Source organism: Eucyclogobius newberryi, unplaced genomic scaffold (assembly GCF_026437365.1).
Source record: "Eucyclogobius newberryi isolate DKJ021-1_F unplaced genomic scaffold, fEucNew1.0.hap1 SCAF_9, whole genome shotgun sequence".
Lineage (NCBI taxonomy): Eukaryota > Metazoa > Chordata > Actinopteri > Gobiiformes > Gobiidae > Eucyclogobius > Eucyclogobius newberryi.
In genome coordinates, this window is record NW_027316532.1 from 28,598,262 (window position 1) to 28,614,288 (window position 16,027).

General features: G+C 39.0%; 1 protein-coding gene and 1 pseudogene across 1 annotated transcript; both read right to left on the bottom strand.

Annotated features, from left to right (window-relative positions):
- Positions 1 to 3,303: 3,303 nt before the first annotated feature.
- Positions 3,304 to 4,758, bottom strand: LOC140353818 (hydroxylysine kinase-like; annotated as a pseudogene).
- Positions 4,759 to 6,941: 2,183 nt separating this feature from the next.
- LOC140353816 (hydroxylysine kinase-like) lies at positions 6,942 to 11,975 on the bottom strand. Its single transcript, XM_072438564.1, has 5 exons — positions 11,952 to 11,975; positions 10,983 to 11,291; positions 8,903 to 9,045; positions 8,640 to 8,820; positions 6,942 to 7,453 (listed from the first exon to the last, which is right to left on the bottom strand). Exons 2-5 carry the CDS (start codon positions 11,284 to 11,286, stop codon positions 7,011 to 7,013), a joined length of 1,071 nt encoding a protein of 356 aa, XP_072294665.1. The 5' UTR covers positions 11,287 to 11,291; positions 11,952 to 11,975; the 3' UTR covers positions 6,942 to 7,010.
- Positions 11,976 to 16,027: the final 4,052 nt, after the last annotated feature.

Genomic DNA, 16,027 nt, shown 5'->3' on the forward strand with positions numbered 1-16,027 from the left:
CAACATCCCAAAGACACGCTCGAGGAAATGTGGAAGGCACAATCCTGTGATCCTTTTTAACTTTTTACATATGGTACATCAAAATATTGAGCTGGAAAATAATAATCAAAATAATCCAATCGGGCTTCTAATTACTGTGCTATAACTAAATATATATATATATATATAAATATATATATATATATATATATATATATATATATTGTTATATTGTTATATTGTTATATTGTTAATTAATACTAAAGATTAAAGTAATATATTTGTTCATTTGTGTCAACATGAATGTCTTTTGCATTATTTTTGTCAGGAAAAAAATGCCCAGTATTCTGAACATTTGGAAAATAGTTAATTAAGCTGTGCAATAGGATTAATAGTTAGCTTCTTTCTTTTTTTTTTCTAATTGAATCAGACTTAATTTGTTATAGATTTTGAGAATTTGAAGCAAATAAAACAGAGGAGATGACAACATTTTAATAAAATACACTAGGCTAGGGTTTAATGAAATTAAAAAAATAACTAAGAAAGTACAAAAATGCATATGTTGTTTTTTGTAATCTTCTTAATAAAATTTATCAAATAGATTAAACATCAAACATTGTCACCTGAGTCGTTTGAGGGATTGTATGAAGTCCTGAATTAAATAAGTCGTCTCTTATGTGACATAAATCTGTGGAGATTTGTTGTGAAATGTCAGCAGGATTAATAGCACAGACAAGTGGAGAAGGTGAATTAAGCATAAGCCACTCAATGTTTCTGTGTCTCTTTTGCTATGAATGTAAATTTGATAAAAAGAAAAAAGAGGGAAGGGAGGAAATCCCTTTACAAGTGTAGTGTCAGCGCTGGTCCACCAATGGGCCACAGCCAAACAGACTGCAGAGGACATGCAGAGGCTCGGGGCATATGGTGCTCAGAGAGGGGCTCCGGGTGCAGCTGGTAATGTGTCCTGTAACATGTCAGAGTGGAAAGAGAAGCATAGTACAAGAGGTCCTTGTGTTAAAAAAAAAACTGAACAAAATTATAAAAATAAATTAAACTGAGAAAAATAATCTTAACAGCTCAGTAAATATGTTAAATGCTAATAATTTAAAATGTCCACTACATGAATAGCCTGCTTTAAAGAGAAAGATGCTGTATCCAATAGTTTACAAAAATGCTGTCTGATATATGGAGCAATGTCTCCCTCTAGTGTTACATAGTGTGTAGTGCGTCTCTGACGTATCCACATTACTGCAACGAGTGTGCATTTAGAAAAAAAAGAAAATTAAACCTTTGGCTTTCTACCATCTACTTGTAAAATTGACAACAGACAGTAACCTGTAGAGAAGAGAGTTGCCATGGCACAGATGACATGTCAACAAAGGATTACATTTTAAGTCAGACACGCATTATCTCTCCATTGTTGTGAATTATTTGCCTTTTTGTTCATCAGCCTTAACCTTTAAATGTGTGACTGATCTGTGTTCCTGTTGCTTTGGTTGGAAAATGCTAGTTTAGTTTGTACTAATCTAAACATCAAAGATAGTCCAGCCGCCACATGGACGAGTGATATACTTGTCCCACCACTAGGCCCTTTTCACGAAACCGAGCGGTTCCAGTTGAATTAAAATACGGGGTTCCACTTCCTGCTCCATTCAATCTTTATGGGGGATTAGCTGAGTCTTGCTAAAATGAATCAAAAATGAATTAATGCACCGCGGAGAGCGAGTTACAGATGGATAATCACAGGCAGTATGTTAAGACAAACCAGGTTTAACAAATGAGGCTCACAGCATAGCCCTGAGTGACTTAGACTGAATTGCAGATCACGTACCATGTAAATATTTCACCTGGAGACGCCTATATGTATATCAAAGTAAGGGTTTTTCACTCTAAGCTATTGCTAACATACAATAAATGAAATAAATCATGTTAAAATAACACCACACCTGAACTAAACTATACAAAAAGCACACTTTGCATTAAGTACTTTATTTATATATTGATTTATCTAATAGGATTTTTTGGGCTGAAGGCTTTATAAGACAGGACAGTGTGAAATGGGGGTGAGAGAAGGGAAGTCATAAGATAAGATAAGATATGCCTTTATTTGTCCACACATGGGGACATTTCAGTAGTCATGCAGGAGACTGTCAGATTCGGGATTCAAACTCTCGACACTCCCGGCACAATGAACCTGGCATATGTGCTGGCGCCTTAACCACTCGGCCACTGGCCAGCACTGTCTGTTTTGTATTTAAGTTAATTTATGTTAGCCTTTAGCTTTGAGTCAAAAAACTTTTACTTTTATAAACACGTAGGTTTCCTCCAGTGACATATTTACATTGTACGTAAAAGTCTTATCATGCTGCCTGTGATTATCCATCTGTAACTCACTCTCTGCTGTGAGATTGTTTTATTTAGATTTATTTGAACAAGACTTGGCCAATTCCCATAGAGAATCAATGGAACAAGAAGTGAAAAATGCACGGCAAATGTGTTCATTTTAAAATTCACTACAGAAGTTGGTCTTTCCATTTTATAAATGTCCGATGATATTTCAGTTCAGTCCTTGACATTCATCTCCTTGTTTTCTGTTACAGCCAAAAGTACATTCCTCAGGTATCTATCATTTCCATTGCTGGAGTTTTATATCTGAGAAACATTGTTTTGAAGTCGAGTGGAATGTTGGTGTTGAAGATGGACTGCAGTGCCTCATTGATCTCAGTCCACTATTTATGAACAACAGAGCAGTTGATGATGGGCTAGCTTGATCGCCTGTGTTTCTCCAACCACCAGTACTTCCCTGTGCATAACACCTTTCCACATATGCAGAACAAAATGTCCTTTACTTTACCATTTTTTAAAAAAACTTAAAAGTTGTTGTTAAGCTCAGTAATACATAGTCAAAAGATTAGTGCTGTTTACTTTCACATCTTTCTCACATCTTTTTGTCCCATTGTTGTCCTCACACAGGAGTTTGTTTAGATACTGAGCCTCACATGTGTCTCAGCGTGGATCCCTTCACACCCAAAACACACTGCATAGCATTTTGGAGCGAAAAGGCAAGAAAAGTGCATAGCGCTGGCAGAAACCAGGCTCGGTTCACTGGACATATAGACAAATAGACATTAAATAGCACCTTCTTTTAACAGTGGAAACAACCAACATCAACCCAAACAGAACTGAAAAATATTCTTTTATTGTATAGAACATGTGCAAAATATAGTATTATAATATATATATATATATATATATATATATATATATATATATATATATATATATATATATATATATATATATATATATACACTATATGAGAAAAAGTACATAGGAACAAGGGGAGCTTGCAGTGGTTCCTATTAGTGTAGGTTAGTCCCATGAAACCAAACATTCTCTACTTGCTCTTTATTCAGCTTCCAGAATTCCCAGAGAATGTGGTCCACCTTTTTGGACCACATTATCAGATAGTCGTTCTCAGGTTGTGTGACTAAAGAATACCGAACAAAACATACAGCCTGACAGAAGCGAGACAGGACCATCACATAAAGACAGTCCCTCTCGGCCTCATTGAGGGGAAGTTCACCCTCCCATCCCGCCAGCACTGCTCCTCCCACTTCTAGAGGATTTGGATGAACTACCATCATGTGCATTATTGTGATGGCCAGCTCATGAATGTAAAATCCACTGTTCATGTCTCCAAAGTCGAGAACACCACAAATCTTGTAGCAGCCATCATCATCAGGTTGGACAAGCAGATTGAGGTCGTTGAAGTCTCCTTGATTTATGCCTATGATTTATGGAAAGATATTAGAAATGAATATAATCATCAAGGAAGCGCAGAGCAAAATGTATTGTACTTACATTTTCTGAAATAGGGATTATTGGGGGACACAGACAACATGAACAGCGCAATAACAGATTTGACTACTTCTTGAAGTGGTTCTTTCCCCCTCCAACACGAACAAGTACTTTTATAACAAAGGAAAATTTGATAATTTCCAGTTCAAGCCATCTCTGTCAAGTACACTGATACTGGCGTGTTTCATCAGGGAAATAGAACATGAAATCGGTTTTGGTTTAAGAATTACGAACATTTCTAAACTTGTTATACCTCTTGTAAAACTTTGTCAATTTTGGCAGCCATTTTGCTAGTTTCATACAATAACTGTGGAGTGAGAGGAACCTCGGATATGGTTTTTCCCGGTAAATAACTCAAAAGTCGCACAAGGTACTTCTGGCAATCAAAACCACCATCTGTGAAAACCACATTAAGTGAAAACAATCAAATCTGTGAAGTCAGCCTAAGAAAAAATAAATGTATATATTGGATATAAAAGCATTGCATGTCATTTCAAAATATTGAATTTGCTTATAAGACCTCAAGCAATGAATGTAGTACCTGGTTCTTGTAGACTCAGGTGTTGACCCTTGATAGTACGTATCCCCTTTAGAGTTGGAATCCCATTGTTGTGCAGGAAGGACATGGCAAGGGTCTGGACTTCAATAAGAGCATGGTTTTTGCTGTCTTCAGAGTTAGATATTTTCAACATACTCATTTCCATTTGTGGATAAGACGTAGAAGTTCTGGTCATCATACCTGGGCAGTGGGTGGATCCGAGAGATCGTCAGGTCATACAGCCTCGAAACTATGGCGGAGACCTGAGTCAGACTGAAATTTGGCTTTGTACAATTTTCTGACATTTTTTGGAATAACACAAGCAAACGAAAAGTGCTACATATGACAAGTATGTGAACAATTCTCTTTGTCTCACTCATTTCTAGTCAATTTCTAGCAAAAGTCTTCAAATATAGCTTTTGGTGATAACAATTGTAAAGCTGATTTACTCTATGATGAGGTTATTGATGTCAAGACAGTTATCCAATTAGATCATCTCTCATTTTGGCTTTCTGTAGCCTGTTGATAGAATTCGGTTGAACTTAGAGTTTTGGAGTAACTTCTGTGTTGACAAAATCAAGTCAATGCAAACTGAGTAACCTTAGGTTCTCATGTCGTATGAAGCTGAATACAAACTTTCTCTATGTTCACTTCTCGGCAAGTTTGCTGGATATCCCTGGATGAGAACTTGCGCCGCCTGTTTCCAGTGACGTGCGGTGAGGTTCAGGGCTAGTGAGGCACCAACTCTTTCAGAGTCAGATTTACAAACGCGAATGAACCCAAAAGAGCTCCTTAAACAGGTCGTTCTGGACCAAAAAGAGGAGAAGCTGCAGGAGACTTGCATTCATTGCTATACAGTCCAACAAGCTCCGCCCTTAGTCTCAGAAAGTCGAGTATTTTGACAGGTTCTGCAGTTTTGTGTCATCAAAATGTTGAGACATTTCACAACATTTTGTGCAATCCACTAAAGTTTAAACCAAGGAAAGCTAGTTCATCAAAATGATCAAACCTGACTTTAATTTGATCACTGATGTTATCAAAAATGTTAAAGAACCATTGCCTCCGTTCATCTCTGACTGACATAACTCATCCCAAAACAAATTAGACTGAGCAATCTATAAGTTTAAAAAGTTTGAACACGAAAAAAAAAATTGGGACAAGCGGGAACCAATCCCACTGTCTCTTTAACACCAGGCTGTGTGGCTAACCACTAGGCTAAGTGTGATGATTAAGCTAGTGTATTTAGAGATATAACTCCATCTGAAGAAACTCCGTTTAACTCCAGTGTAGGTCATCCTTTAGTTATAACCTCTTGCTTTGATTGAAAATCCAGATTTGCGAAACGTTTAGCTTGGAAATGTAATCGTCCAGATTGTCCGGATTCTACATACAAAATGATAACGAAGAAGATAGAGCATCTGTCCACACACGGCCGGGCTCAGGAGCGCCCTCTTCATGCGGCACATGTAATGATGCCTCGCAAAGTGAACTTTTACTGCGGTTTTACAATGAATCTGTGAGACTACAACACGTTTCAGACATACATTTCATACATTATTGAGAATATGGAAGCACAGAGCACATCGTCAGGGTTTTATTTGTTATAAACTGAGGGAGAGAGCGACACATCATTTGCATTGCACCAGCTCAGTTTGTGAGGAGTGTGTGCTCCAGAGGCAGAGCAGGTGCTGCCTCCTCCCTGTATCTGAATGGTAAACATCTGAACATGTTGACATTTGACAAAATATTGTTCAATATTGGATTCAAACGGAAAGGGGGTTTATAATACATACCAGATGACAGAATATTAATATTTTTTCCAATTCCAAGATTGACAGGCGAGGCACTGCATCCCCTGAATGCACGTCCCTGGCTGGCGAGTGTATTTTTCGAGTGCCTTCAAAATGTACACGCGTCCAACTTCTGAGTCAGGCGCGAATTTGACGCTGCAGTGTTTACGCTGCTTTAGAGTTGTGCTAAAAGTGGCACTAATGTGGAGCTAACAACAAGAAAACAAACTTCTGTGATGACAGCTCTATGAGGAAAACATCCAAACCCGAGCACATCTGGACAGGAGCCACAGGTAAAAAACACAGGACAGAGTGTGATAAGTATTGACATGTGAGCTCCGACTGTCTTCACACAAATGTGACTGTAAATACACACAATGCACTCTTGATTCACTGCATGAATAATTTGTCGCCGCTATAAACTTAAACTATGAAAACAGTTAGCTCAGATTGAGTTTGTGCTGCTGCTGATTAGTATGGACACAAAGTCTTTCACATGCTGCAAATTTGTCCACATACTATTCCTAGGCTATATAAAAGCTATTTATTTTTTAATCGTTTTCAGGCCACCCAGCCTGAGCAGCACCTAGACACACACCTAGAGTATTTGTGATTATTTGATTTAATATCTTGCTGTACTGAACCCAGTAATTTGTTTTGCTTATCATTTAACTCTTTAAATGGCCATGGGTATAACTTATCAAACAGAAACATATATGGAGGAATAAATAAAAAGAAAACGCAATGTGTTTTGGTTTTTTTAATTAAAATATAATACATCACATCATTATGTGTGCAATAATTGTTGAGGCACTTGATTAAGAAGTTTTAAAAGCTGTATCTCATTTTGAAGCACAATATTGCGCTGCACTCTCAAACCAAACCCTTTCCACATGCTGCTTGCCAAGTTTCCACATGTCCTGAAGAATGTGGACGCCTTTCCTCGATGTTATCATCAGATACTCCTCATTCTCCGGTTGCATAAGAATAGAATGACGAGCGAAAACTAGGGACTGACAGAAGCGGGACAGGACCAGCACAAACAGACAGTCCCTCTCGGCCTCATTGAGGTGAAGTTCACTCTCCCATCCCGCCAGCACTGCTCCTCCCACTTCTAGAGGATTTGGATGTTCTATCATCATGTACATTATAGTGATGGCCAGCTCGTGAATGTAAAATCCACTGTTCATGTCTCCGAAGTCAAGGATGCCACAGATCTTGTGAGAGCCGTCATGATCAGGTTGGACAAGAACATTGAGGTCATTGAAGTCTCCATGATTTATGCCTGCATGAAAAAAAAACATATCCACAGATTAGATTGTACACAGTCAATACAAGGATGATTTTACATGTAGTGTAAAATGCATGAAAACAGGAGGGGATCTGACTCCTACAGACGCGATTTATATGAACTTGGTAAACTGCCCATCCAAAAATTTGCTAGAGAAAAATAGGAGCACACGCTCTAATATTTCATAGGACCGCCTTTAGCTTTGACCACAGCACATTTAGTGGCATAAGCTTCTGCAAAATCAGAAAATGTATTTCCTTCTAGTGTTTCATTATTTTTTACCAACTGATCTTTTATTGATGATGTGAGAGCGTGACAACTGCACAAAGCCTTCTCCAGCTCAAAGACTCTCACTGGGGTTCAGATCCGGGGCTTTGCTTCACTTTAGATGTTTTATCTGCTTAGTGCCAATAATTTGACCCTTCTACTGACATCCTTTCCATGACCACGGGATTTGTCTTTCCACATAGTTGTTTCAGAAATGAGAAGCCCCTCACTGCGTCAGTTGGGTTTAAATACTGCAGCTGAAAGATCATCACACATGCAGTGATTATCCAGTATCTTCCAATTTCGAAAAGAACATTCAGAGCACTTTGCTCTTCTCAACAGCCTCGGACAGAATGCCTTTTTTTTTTTTTTTTTTCAAACAACACAAAACAACACAACTCTGTTGTAATTTCTTGTGCATCTGGTAGGTGCAAGTGCAATCTGTTTGCAGAGATGCACCACCACTGCATCAGAACACAACAATTCGCTTGACCAAATACACAACAATTTTAGGGAATGTTTGATCTTCTTTGCCCAGCACTTATTCAAGTGCTACATTTACAGACTCTAAGAGTGTCTCCTCACATTGATTTAGGGATGGTCTGATATGGATTTCTTCTTTCCTTGTTTTTTGTTGATGAAACCGATATCTGTATTTTGTCTTGCACTGGATTATAAGGTGCACTGTCAATAAATGGTATATTTTCGATCATTTGACATATATAAGGCGCATTAAGTGAAACAAAACGTGTACCACACAAAATCACTTCCAGTAAGCACAACCAGAATGAATCCATATATAAGGCGGACTGGATTATAAGGCGAACTGATGGTTTTTGAGAAAGATAAAGCTTTTAAGTGCGCCTTAAGGTGCGTAAAATACGGTACATGAAAAAATACACTATGTACTTACATTTGCGGAAATGTGGGTATTTGGGGACCACTGAAGTCTTGTAGAGATTAATAACCGACTTGACCACCTCTTGAAGTGGATTTCCATCTAATACATACATATATTTGTCCAACACTAGAAGGTTTGACAAACTCCAAATGAATCCATCTCGGTTCAACTCCCCAATATGAGGGTGGTCCATCTGTAAAATCAGTCAAAATACATCGTATCATTTTATTTTGCATGTTATAAATAAAAACGTTACGGACATGTGTGTTAAATACCTTTTGCAGAACTTTCTCCATTTTAGCTGCCATCTTACCAGCCTCAAATAATATCTGTGGTGTGAGAGGGATTTTGGAAATGGTTTTTCCGGGTAAATAACTCAACAGTCGCACAAGGTATTTCTGGTGACCAAAACCACAATCTGTCAGAAGTAAGTACAATTCTAGATATTAGTATTAGTCAATTACAACACTGATAATGACAGAGAGTAAAGTGGAGGTGTGACACAATCCATGGTGGAAAAAGTACTTTGTTTTGTTTTGTCACTTAAAGTGCGTGTTGAGTAACATGTGAAGTTTACCTAACATGTAAATCTAAAATTTTACTAAAACATCTGACCAATTCTCGCCCACTTTGACAATTTTGGTTATGTTTACAACGTTACTTCCTGGTTGGGCATTACATTTTATTTTATTTTATATATTTATAAAGGGAGAAAAACAATTACACAATTATAAAAACACACAATATGGAATAAAATCTATGTAAAACCGCCTCTTGAACATGTTTGTTGAAAGCGAGTTTATCATCGATCCAGACGTCCGAGTATGTTATAGGGCACGTTACCGTTGAGCATTATACATACATTTTCACTAGTTTCTTTTGAAGAACAGCATTTTGTTTTACTTGACTTAATAAAGACTTTTAGAGTGTGCTTTTTGTGTAGAATGTGAAACATAAGTGCAAAAAGCAGTCTGTGTGTGAAGTCGTGGACCTGCAGTGGTAACAGTGATCCACAGTAACGAGAAGTAATTAAAGTGCGTCTCTTCCTTGACACGCCTCATTCACCACAGTGAAGCGCCAATTCTCTCTGAGGAGAAGAGCCAGAACTGTTATTATTACCGTTATTTCAGTCTAATATGCAATTACATAGTTGCAATTTGTATTGTTTTATTTGATCAGACTCAATAATGTTTTATCAGACAGAAATGCTTGTTCATTAAATTGCCTATACTGGACCTTTTAACAGTTATAGTAGATTTGGATTTAATTAATTCCGCACACACCCAATAAGACAGTGGTCACTAAAATCAAGAGGAAAGTCACCACTAGAATGATAGTTCTGAGGCTTTAAGTGGGTCTTTAGGGTCAGGTACGGTGGGAGCAGTAATAAGTTGTGTGAGGCTTAAATTACACTACTTTTTTAGACTGTTACTTTGAAAAAAAAACACAAAAAAAACAGTAATTCAGAATTCACATCTCTCACTATAAAAGGACATTTCTTCATTTAGTTTATTGTTATGCTTAGTTGTCATCTTCTTGTTTTTGTTCTGTGCCTTTAGCCTATTCTCTTTTTAAAAATGTGAAACAAAAAACACCTTAAAATCACTTGTAATGACCAAACCATCAAACTCTATGCATATGATAGAAAGCGTCTCAGTAAAATCATGAATAAAACTTTGGCAGTGCTCGGGAGGCTTGAATGAAAGATCAAAGAGAATAGATAGAGACTGCTTCATTTTAATAAGATGACAAAAACACCCTAAAAGTCAACCATCTCTAAAAACTGCACACCATAGTTTGAATTACTTTATTGTAGCAAGAGAGTGGAAATTCCTTGTGTGGGGAAGAGTTCATGATTGCTGACATCAGAACTCTTGATCTTGCTATATTAGATGTAATATGTAGTGTAAAAACATGCTCTGAAATTCTTAACATTCTTGTATTAGTTCAGCAGTTCAGAATTCACTTTTCCCAAATATTAAAGCTTTTGGAGTTGTTTAGAGAATCCTTACAGAACAGAAGGGTTAGGGTCCTTTTTAATACAAACTCAGATCCCAAGCGCAATACCTGTCAGAAAGTTAAATGTAGCACTAATAATTTATGTTTTTCAATCCATTTAAAATATGAAGTGTAGTAGAAAGTACTTACTCTGACGTGTAATAAAATAAAAGTATTTATTTATTTTGCACTTTGTTTCTTTTCACCAAAGTTGGGTAAACCTGAACCAACTGAATGTTCCCTCGTGTACTGTGTTTATTATGTGTACATGAAACTTGTACTGCAACATTCTATTGGTTCATGTGATAATTATGAGACACTCCCAAGTGACAAAGTACAACCTAACAAGTCTCTTACCCAAGTCTTCAAGACTCATGAGTTGTCCGGTGACTGTCGGTGTGGCAGTTTGAGCCGGAATCCCATTCTCATGCAGGAAGGACATGGTAAAGGTCTGGACTTCGATAAGGGATTGGTTTTTGCTGTCTTCAGAGTTCATAATTTTCAAAACATACTCATTTCCATTTGTGGATAAGACGTAGAAGTTCTGGTCATCATAACTGGGCAGCGGGTCGATCAGAGAGGTCGTTAGGTCATACAGCTTAGAAAGTACGTCAGAGACCTGAGCCAGACTCAACTTAGGCTTTACATGCTTTGCCGCCATATTTTCTGAAATATAAAAATGTGATTTCACATTTAGATAAAAAGTGAGATAAACATAGAGCATATTATTAGTAGTTTTCACAATTTCACAAATGGCAACATTTATCTCTGAAGAGCTTGTGCATACAACAGATGAATACGTTGTTTTTGTTAATAAACATGATATATAAGAGAAACCCTTAAAATGCATCATACTTTATTTAAAATGGCCGAGGCTGCAGAGCCGCGGCGCAGTCACATAGCCCAGCAGTTTCAGGAGCCGCGGCACGGCCATATAGCCACATGGCTAACCCTAACCTTAACCCTGACCCTAACCCCAAGACCTGACCCTAACCCAGCGCGGTCAAATAGCCCAGCAGTTTCAGGAGCCGGGGCACAAAATAACATGGCAGTTTCGCGGCTCTGCAGACACTCCCGTTTGCCAGTTGATAGCCTCACCTAACATGACAAAACTTACAAACGTTACAACGCTGTGATTTAGTATGCCACGTGGTGCACTGCTGCACTAGAGGAGACTATTCACCCTGAAGCCAACTGAAGAGCGAGAACTTTGTGTGTGCTGCGGAATGTGCTCCTGAAGACAGAGGGCTGCTCCTATGCACTGTAAACAACACACAAAGCCCCTAACTCTTCTTCCATGAGCGCTAAGTGCGGACCTCCACCTACCTGTAAGTGCAAAGCTGGAGACACCTATTCGCCCGCTCGGACTCAGTGATCGGTCACAAGATATAATAAATCCGTGTCACAGCATCGGGTCGTCGGGGTTGATACCCCTTTGCATCCGGTCAGTGATTTCAAAATAAAATGTCTACAATGTTTGGATTTAACATCCACCTATTTTGCCCTGTGCACAATAGTTAGACATACCTTATATATGTCTAGAGGTAATGGTAATGGTAATGGTAATGGCGAACCAACCGGATATAGTGGTGGTTGACAAGGATCAGAGGAAAGCTGTGGTGGTGGACATTCATGGATCTATTATAAAATCTGGATAGGGTATGGCTCTAGCCGCAGCATGTCGCCCCCGCCCCCAGTGGCCACTACATTGGTACTGCAGCCAAAGAAATCGCGCAGCCTAGAAAGCTTCTTTTCCCTAGAGCGCAATGTAATGAAAAACTGCTCGTGTTCGGCTGACAGGGCATTTAGAGCTTTCAGAAATGTCGGATATAGCGGAAATTCTTACCTATTTTTGGGTCATTGACTTTTTCTAATTTTAAGATTCTTCAGTTGTCATTAAAAAACATTTTAAGCTGTTAGCTTCGGCTACGCTTAAGGGCGCTGCTCTAGCCCAGCTCGTGTGGTGATTGGTCAGAGTGGTGACGATCTAGACCAATCAGCGCGTGTAGGTGAAGTGAACGGGCCGAGATCAAGGATCCATTATAAAATCTGGAAGGGTATGGCTCTAGCCGCAGCATGTCGCAGACTGCCGTAGTGGCCACTCCATTGGTACTGCATCGTGCGTCCAGAAAGCTTTTTTTCCCTAGAGCGCAATGTTCATGCAATGCAAACTGCTCGTGTTCGGCTGACAGGGCACGTAGAGCTTTCAAAAAAGTCGGATATGGCGGCAATTCTTACTTATTTATGGGTCATTGACTTTTTCCAATTTTAAGATTCTTCAGGTGTCTTTAAAACGTATTTTAAGCTGTTAGCTTTGGCTATGCTCTAGCGCGCCGCTCTAGCCCAGCTCTTGACCGTCTAGACCAATCAGAGCGCGTGTAGGTGAAGTGAACGGGCCGAGATGCCGTGGATGTGCCCAAATGCCTCGAATAAGCTACAGGCGTAAAACTATGATCCATGAGTTTAATAACTGAATAAATCATCAAACTAATAACCACCACGGACCTGAGGGCCGCGGATCTATTACTCAGAAGTGATGTCTTGAAATTGTTATGCCTGAAAAACTAAATAACGTAATAAATGCTATGGAAATGGAATGTTTTTCCAGGTATAAACTAATCGATGTTACGTTTTGTGTTCATCAGTGTTGTTATCTGTATTACACAGACAAGAAACCTAAATACGGACTTAATCATGACTTTAGCATGTTTTGCACGTAGATGTCATCTGAATACATTTGACATGTTGTAGAATGATATGATTAAAAATCCTTATTTTAATAAATCAATTTTAGATCATACATTCCATGTACTTAATAAGGACCAGAATTATTTCCATTGACAGTGAAAATGTTTACTAACTAGACATTTTTTTATGATTTTATATTTTATTTGCGATAAACCACAAAACACTGAATAATAACTCTAAACTATTGAGCCATTGCAATAAATAGATTTATTTTTCCGGTTCAAAATCCTTCAGTTTTCTTAAAACCAGTTGTTTAATATTTCGCTTTATCTCACACTGTGCTCTGCGCTGCTCTAGTAACTCTCTCTGATTGGTCAGTACAATCACATGGTACGCTAACCGGACGCAGACCTACGTCACTTCTGGGCTGCGGTGTCCAAAGAGCTAAAGGCTAACTGGCGACATGCGCCACTGAGCAGCTCTCATTGACTTGAATGGGCGGCCATCTTGGCTGCTGGGGGCTTGGCCGAGATGCCGTGAGCGGGTCCAAATGCTACAAATGAGCTACAGGCGTAAAACTATGGATCCATAGGTTTAATAAGAGAAAAATCATGGAACTAATGACCACCACAGATCGGAGGACCGTGGATCTACTACTCAGAAGCAATGTCTTGAAATTATTATGCCTAAAAAACTGAAAAAACGTGAGAAATGCTACGGAAAGAAAGTGAGGAAATGGAATGTTTTGCCAGGTATAAACTAATCGATGTTACGTTTCGTGTCCATCAGTGTTGTTATCTGTATTACACATACAAGCAGCCTAAATACTGACTTAATCATGACTTTTGCATGTTTTGTAGAAAAACTTCTGAATACATTTGACATGTGGCAGAATGATAGGCATTTGGCAGATTTTAAAAAAATCCGTAATTTAAGAAATACATTTTAGATCATACATTCCATGTATTTAATAAGAATTAGAATTATTTCCATTGTCAGTGAAAAAGTTTACAAACTAGACATTTTTTCAGGTTTTATATTGTATTTGCGATAAACTACGATGGAGTATAAGGGCCAACCAAGAAAATAAAGTCATTAATTAATGAGAAAAAAATATTTTTTACCGTGCTCGGCGCCACAGCCGCCCGCAGACAGGAGCAGCCTCGCTGTTATATTCACACATTCTCTGCTCCTCTAAGTTGATTGTCTACGTGGGCACTTTGAGCACAGTCACTATTCTCACGTGCTCATTGTGTGCACTTAAGTTTTATGCCCGGATTCTAACCTTTTGTGATCCTTTGGACAAACTCAGTAAAACACACAGAACACAAACATCTGTCTGCGCTTCCTCTCAGCTCCTCCTGACGCCCGGATCGTGTTTGGCACAGGCAAAAAGCGATATGTTTTACGCACACGCATCATCCATACATTATCCATACAACATCCATACGTCATCCATACGTCAGCCATACATCAACCATACGTCATACATACGTCATCCATACATCAACCATACGTCATCCATACGTCATCCATACATCAACCATACGTCATCCATACATCAACCATACGTCATCCATACGTCATCCATACATCAACCATACGTCGTCCATACGTCATCCATACGTCATCCATACGTCATCTATACATCATCCATACAACATCCATACGTCAGCCATACGTCAGCCATACATCAACCATACGTCATCCATACATCAACCATACGTCATCCATACGTCGTCCATACGTCATCCATACGTCATCCATACGTCGTCCATACGTCATCCATACATCATCCATACGTCATCCATACGTCATCCATACAACATCCATACAACATCCATACGTCCTCCATACATCATCCATACAATATGGATGAGCGCAGCTCCAACACACGCGAGCACCAACACTGTGGTACGTCATGTTACAGGTCCGGGACCTGACATGTGACACTGCACCGGGGACATTATTGTTTGTAATGTCTAAAAGACCTGCATTATAAAGATCGACATCTATTGTGGGCATTTGTATTCACTTTTAACCAAGCGCCATTTGGGTCCTGGTGGTGGTGTGTTTGTGTAATGCTATGAAGCCGATCGGCTTCATAGCTTTAAACATACAAAACACAGCGGTGTTACTGGACTGTACCATTATGCAACACTGAGTGGGGAGCACGTACATAACATAATACAAAATGTACAGTTTAGCACTATGTTTATAATATAATTAAACTGGCATATAAAAACAAAATTGTATTAATGAGCAAATGTTCTGATATATTGTAAAAGTAAAGGAGCAGCACACCAGCATTAAACCATGATCTGAACTTTAAGGTAAAGCTCATATTTTAATAGATCCATGAGTGAAAACGGCTTGATTTTATGACGACACAGTGGCAGCAGCTCTCTGCTCGCCTCGTGCTCCGTGCTAACTCCTCGCCCCGTGCTCGGGTTGACAGTTTTCTTAAAACCAGCAGTTTAATATTTATCTTTATCTCACATTGGGCTCTGCGCTGCTCTAGTAACTCTCTCTGATTGGTCAGCACGATCACATGGTACGCAAACCTGACGCAAAGCTATGTAACTTCCGGGCCGTATTGCCCGGAGAGCTAAAGGCTAACTGGCGACATGCGCTACTGAGCAGCTGCCATTGACTTGAATGGGCGGCCATCTTGGCTGCTGGGGGCTTGTGGACATTGCAGTACCATGGGATGG